This window comes from Alligator sinensis, unplaced genomic scaffold, assembly GCF_000455745.1.
Source record: "Alligator sinensis unplaced genomic scaffold, ASM45574v1 scaffold1218_1, whole genome shotgun sequence".
Lineage (NCBI taxonomy): Eukaryota > Metazoa > Chordata > Crocodylia > Alligatoridae > Alligator > Alligator sinensis.
In genome coordinates, this window is record NW_005842619.1 from 754,895 (window position 1) to 761,256 (window position 6,362).

Sequence of the window (6,362 nt, forward strand, 5' to 3'; positions counted from 1 at the left end):
CACGTGAGAAAATGCTTTCAGGTCTGCAGGACCTCCCCACTGACTCTTTGGGATTGGAAACATTGCTTCTGTAGCATTTGCCAAACTTGGTGCTTCCTTCTGAGAACCTTCTGTCTTCTTTTCTAGTTGGAGTTTGAAAAATCCCAAGGGAAGAAGTTGGAGAAAGAGCAGAAGAAGCTGGCAAGCCAGTTGGAGGAGGAGAGGGCACGCCACAAGCAGCTGTCCTCCATGCTGGTCCTGGAGTGCAAGAAAGCTACAGCCAAAGCAGCAGAAGAAGCGCAGAAGGCAGGAGAGCTAAGCCTGAAACTGGAGAAGGAGAGGAGCAGAGTGAGCCGGCTGGAGGAAGAGCTGGCCTCCAAGAAGAAGTGGGGCTTGCAGATGGAGGCACAGGTGGAGAAGCAGCTCTCAGAGTTCGACATCGAGAGAGAGCAGCTGAAAGCCAAGCTGAACCGGGAGGAGAACCGGACCAGGGCCCTCAAGGAAGAAGTGGAAAACCTGAAGAAAGCCTTGAAGGAACTGGAGACTTCTCGCAGGGACAGCAGCCCTGCTGACTGCTCGCAGCCAAGCCCCTCCACGGTGACCAGAGCTGTTGAAACCGAGAGCAGGTCGGTGAGGTCTGTGTCTTGCCAGACAGACGGTGCTGAAGCAGACAAAGCCAACGTGGGCAGCGCAGGCAAAGCCTCGCCCATGGTGCTGCCCAGCCCCATCACACCTCCCTCGTCCTATGCAAAAGCAAACGGGCACTGCGATGCAGACATGCAAGCAGGTAGTGACCTACCGCAGGCCAGCGGGAAGGAGACCCAGAAACTCGCTGGGCCGGCCCCCGACAGCGCGGCTGAGAACGGAAGCTCCCCAGTGCGAACGGAGTCTCCGGTCCATATGACTGCACAGCTCCCTTCGTCTGGGGCGTCCGTGTCCCCCAGCAGCACCGCAGCCTCCTCCCTGACGTCCTCCCCATGCTCCTCTCCGGTTCTCTCTAAACGCCTGGTGGGAGCTTCAGCGAGCAGTCCCGGCTATCAGTCATCCTACCAGGTGGGAATCAACCAGCGTTTCCACGCCGCTCGCCATAAATTCCAGTCTCAAGCGGATCAGGACCAACAGTCCAGCGGGCTGCAGAGTCCTCCCTCAAGGGATTTGTCTCCGACCCTTGCAGATAACTCCGCTGCCAAGCAGTTAGCCCGCAATACCGTCACTCAGGTCCTTTCCCGATTCACCAGTCAGCAGGGGACTATAAAACCAGTCTCCCCCAACAGCTCGCCCTTTGGCACAGACTACCGAAATCTGGCAAATGCTGTGAGCCCCAAAAGTGAGTCTGGCCATTCCCCAAACCCGGGCAAGGTCTCCAGCCCGCTGAGCCCGTTGTCTCCTGGAATAAAGTCGCCAACCATCCCCAGAGCAGAAAGAGGGAACCCCCCACCTATTCCTCCAAAGAAGCCTGGCCTGGCTCAGTCCCCGGCCACTCCTGCTCCGCTAACCAAAACCCTTTCCCAGGCGTCTTCTCTGGGCACCCCCATGGACTTAGCGGGCAGCTGCTCTAACAACGCTGTCGTAGCAAACGGTAAAGACATTGAGATACTGCTGCCAACTAGCAGCTAGTGTCCAGAAGGCGTCAAGGCGACATTCCAAGGCTCGGCATCCTGGAGCTGAGACGCGCTCTCCCCACTTCGTGTTATTTATTTGGATAGTAGCAGCCTCTGTCCGTGTCGTGCATTTAATAGGGTCCCCCTTTTTTTTTCTTTTTTTTTTTTTTTCTTCAAAGTAGGTAGGAAAGGATTTTTGCATTGCTGTATTAACAGGAACTAGAGCTAGAAGGTAGCCTCAAAAGGGGTCTCGTGGCAGGAGTCAGGTCAACTGAGGAGGCAAGAATCTCAACCCCGTGCTGGGCGCCGGCGAGCAACTGTCGTGGGACTGAAAGGCTCATTTTAAATTATGCAGAAATGACTTCACAGACTTTTGCTCCAGATGAACATTGTATAAAAAGTGCCTGAACAAAGCCTACAGTATGAATGTGGTTCTCTGCAACAAAAAAAAAAACCCAACACAGAACAGGAGGGAGGAGGGGCAGGAAGACCATCCAACTGCAGCGATGAGTTCTATGAATCCTGAATGTCTAAAACAACACTGAAACCAACTGTTCGTAGAACAAGTCAGTAAGCCAAGTGCTACACGGTGACTCCTGAAAGGTGACTGCCGACTGGCCCAGACGGCCAGGTTTGGCCCTGCGAGACCACCGCTCCTGTTGACGTCTCTGGAGGCGCACAGGAGCTACTTAACGGAGAATTTGGTCCTGGTCCAGGCCAGAGATCTTCCTTTCCTAGCTGGAGTTGTCCAAGTCCGGTGGGCGTATTAAATAGTCAGGGTGCCAGTTTTCCTTCAGCTTAATAACTCCATCCAAAGATGTCTCGGTGTGCGATAGATGGCTTCCCGGCCTGTCACCTTCAGCGTTAAAATTCCTCACGCGTTCTGCTGTTGTGTGTACAACTTCTGAGACCAGGATCGTGCTATTACTTGATAAGGATCTTGCTATTACTTGAAAAGTGAAATCTCTACCCCATTCCAAACAGGTTTTGCAACGGAAAGATGGGATCTGTACGATGATCAAAAGCAATAAGTTAAGTTGCTCACTTTGTAAGCATGCTACGCGGCAGACTGACAGATTTTTCTGACTAACCGGGTTTGCAATAGAGCCTGCTAGCCTTCACTGGCTGCAACCGTGGAACCAAATTGTTAACTCTTTCATAGATAGATATGCATATATATGTATAGGTAGGTGCCCACGTGTACATGTTAACACATAATACTTATATATAAACCTTAGTCGGGTATTATTGAGGTTCTCCTTGCTTCGTAAAGGAAAGGTGGAAATGCCTCGGGACTGTAACACAAGAGAGCAGTTACTTAAAACCCAATACTCTGCCCATGCTTTAGGGGCAGACCTCCTGCAGGAAAGCGCTCCAGCATGTTGAACCGACCAGTAGTGATGGCTGAAGTAGCTTACAAGAGATTACAGTGCAGTTATAACGGTTGAGTTGGGCATTTAAGTAAACGGGTAGACTCCGGTCCGTGCTGCTAGCTCGTTGCAGAGGACGGCGCAGGTTCAGGTGCTGCAGCGGTACAGGCCAAACGTAAGGCGGGTGGAGATCAGTGGGGCAGATTGGAGATGAGGAGCAAGCCTCGCAAGGGCAGAGCAGGAGGCAAGAACTGCACAAAGGTGAGAAATCGATGTTGCTGCCCAATGCTGGGCCGTGTTTTACAGTCTGCAGCAGCAGCCCGGTGCCTGGAGATCAGCCCCACAGAGCCCCTGGGGCCACTCTCTCCTGTCGGCACTTATCATTTGGGTAGAGTCGAAACACTTGCTACCTTGCTATAGGAAATATCCCCCCCGAAGTGCGTGGGAGGCGCTACTGTCCATGACCTAAGAGGTCACTCCAAGCTCTGAATCGTGGGTTGTAGGACTTGAGAGCTCCTGAGCTGCTCTGGAGGAGCCAGAGTCGTACCAACCCTTCTCCTGACCCTACAGATGTGTCGGGCCTCTGGTGTAATCCAGTAGAAACCGGCATCGATCGACTGAAGTTAGGGATTTATGCACTGTTGCTCCTAACTCACTGTAATAGTAGAATAATACTAGGCTAGAGGGGAGCGACTCTTTGGAAAGCACATCTAGAATTTGATGTGTCCCCAGCCCATTTTTTCTCCTGGTTAAGGGGAAGAGCTGAGAACTGATGGGGGAACGGAGCTGCCGTATCACTTCTAACTCAAACCTGAGGGTGGAACAGCTGCTCCACCCTGTTTCCTTGCTTTTACTCCAAGTGGTATTATCCCCTTTCTTTATGACGTGGCTCTGTAGAGATATATACTCTAATTAAGTTTATTTCTTAGGAAATGCACTGAATAATGTATTTCTTCTATAATATAGGAAGGGGGGGGTGCAAAAGAATATGTATTTTTGCTAGTAGCCTATCTTCTGAGATTAAACTAAGCACAAATATTAAAATGGATCCAGCTAATCCAATAACAGTTAGAATTAGTATTTGAACTTTCGACGTAGATTCTGTGTGTGGAAGCAACTAAGTTTTTCTGTGATTCGCATCTTAGCCATATGCAGGTATTGTTGCGGAGTTTTTTTGTCAGCCGCCGGTGGGGCATCATGAAGTGCAAAAGATGTACACTGGTATTAATTGTTAACATTTGTAAATTTGTAAAGCCAAATGTACCAAGCGGATGTCGCGAATCACTTTTCCAACTGATGGCATTAAATGTGGTAAGCATTCATACTATCAATAAAGGATTTTATTTTTAAGATGTGACTATATGGTGCAAGAAAGTGTTCGTGCACGTCCTTGACTTCTTCTCATGCTGGGGCCTCGGGGGCTGGCACTCGGGCCATCGCTGGCGGGGCATATGCCCCTCTATCACTAGCTGCTGACTTCTTACATACTGCAAAACTCCCACTGGTGCCACAGGGACACTGGGAAAGTCCTGGCTCCCCAGGGTACTCCACAGCCCAGAGCACGAGCTGCAGGGACTGGGCTCTCCTAGAGATGCTTTGCCATGTTATCTTTGCCCGTAGCAGATTTAGTGATCTGTTTGTTTGTTTTTCTCCAAACGTTTAGCAAATGACCAACTTACTCAGCCTTCATATCCTTACCGTTTGCTTAAACGGAGCTATTGCCAGAATCGTCGCTTAGATGCTCCTGCTGTATTCCTTGCTGGTGAGACATTGCCTGGAGTCCTGCGACTGGTTTTGAGCCCCCCATGGCAAGAAAGACGTGGATACGTTAGAAGAGGTTCAGCAAAGAGCAAGAAACAGGATTCCTAGTCATGTTTTCCAGGTGACAAGCAAAGCGGGGAAGAACTGGGGTTACTTAGCCTTGCAGCACAGGAGAGCTGAGTGGGTTGTTATAAAGTGGATGGTGGGAGTCTCTTCTCCACAGGAACCAGGGCAGGACAAAGCCGTCTTAAATTGTACCAAAGGAGATTTGGTTTGGATGTTAGGAAGAGGTTTTAGGACTGAGGCTGATTAAGCACTGGGGAGATTAGAAAGGGGGTGGAGGTTCAACACCTGCTTGTCTAGGATGGTTTCGGCTGCAATGAGCTTCCCTGGAGCGGGGGGTTAGAACAGGAGACCTGGGCTCCCTTCCAGCCCTGCTTTTTTCCTAATATAGTAACGCTGGGAGGAAAACGCCAATCTCTGTTCATAAATCCGGGTTTGAAGGGGTCGGTTGTTTTTGGATTTCAAGGACTTCTGAACCGACAGCGCATGCATCCGATCACAGTCCTGCAGGGGCAGTGGGCGTTACTCCGTGGGCTTTCGCATGGCTGTGTGCACTTAGCTTGGCCTGGAGCTCTTATCTAGACGGTCGAGTTCAAAATAAACAGGAATCAGTGTGGAAATGCCTGTAGTCAGCTGCTCCGCACTGACTCAACTAGCAGAGTGAGTGTGAAACTGCTTGATATTGGGCCCATCACAGCACCGTGTCCTGCTCGGTGACCTTGATGCGTTTCACTAGCACAGCTGTAGTGCTCCGGCTTTCCCCGTCACAAGCACCGGTGCTAAGGAATGAGAAAGGAACAGCCTCCTGTTAGCATTTTCAGATCATTGCCAGTCCATTCGCCTTCATTCTCTCAAGCAGGTTCATGACAATCCCAGTCTTCGGGGTGCTTGTCCACTGATTTAACCGTTCCCTGCATTGCTGCGGGTTTATAGCCATTTCTGTGCCGGCCGCAGCCCTGGATGTCTGTGTCCCTAAGGAATTGTGGCGCCTGAGCAGGCGTCTCTCGGGCAATGGGGGTAGCAGGTGCGTTCCCAGGGCAGAGTGCCCAACGGCTGGGTCAGCCATACCCCAAGGACACGTGGTAGAGCGGGTCAGAGGGACAGCAGTGCAGGGCACCCGCACCAGGGAGACCCCAGAACTGATGCCCTCCACCCTGCTGCCCATGGGTGCCGGCTTGCCGCCCTGAGCAGAGCTAGTAGCATGGTCCTGGCACCATGCAACCATTGCAGTGTCCAGTCCCTGCAGCTCCTTGCTTTTCACACTGGAAGGCAGCTACCTTCTGCCCCGAAAAGCTTGGGGCTTCTGTGCTGCCGGTGCCCCCCTGCCTGGCAGCAGCTCCTGTCTGCTTACAGTGTTCATCACCCACCCCCTGCTTTTTCAGTCTCCACCAAGGGCCAGCCTGACCGCAAGGCAGGGGCAACACCTGCCCGGGCGCAGCAGCTCTGCACTATCTGGTCCTGCTGCATCCTCCCCTGCCCAGGTACTGGCTGGGGCTGCTAAACATGCACCTGGCTGACGCGGCGGGCGCAGAGGCAGGCCCGGTGCTGCCAAGCCCTCGCCCACGCCTGGAACGCCCACAAGCCCTGA

At 52.1% G+C, this 6,362-nt stretch overlaps 1 protein-coding gene across 3 annotated transcripts in view; it reads left to right on the forward strand.

Moving 5' to 3' along the window:
• CTTNBP2NL (CTTNBP2 N-terminal like) overlaps positions 1–4,307 on the forward strand; it is a 34,345-nt gene extending 30,038 nt beyond the window's left edge. For all 3 annotated transcript variants that reach the window (XM_025215061.1, XM_025215064.1, XM_025215062.1), the window contains exon 5: positions 127–4,307. In XM_025215061.1, coding sequence (XP_025070846.1) covers positions 127–1,596 — 1,470 coding nt within the window. In that variant the 3' untranslated portion in view covers positions 1,597–4,307. The remainder of the gene's footprint in view (positions 1–126) is intronic.
• The last annotated feature ends 2,055 nt before the right edge of the window (positions 4,308–6,362 follow it).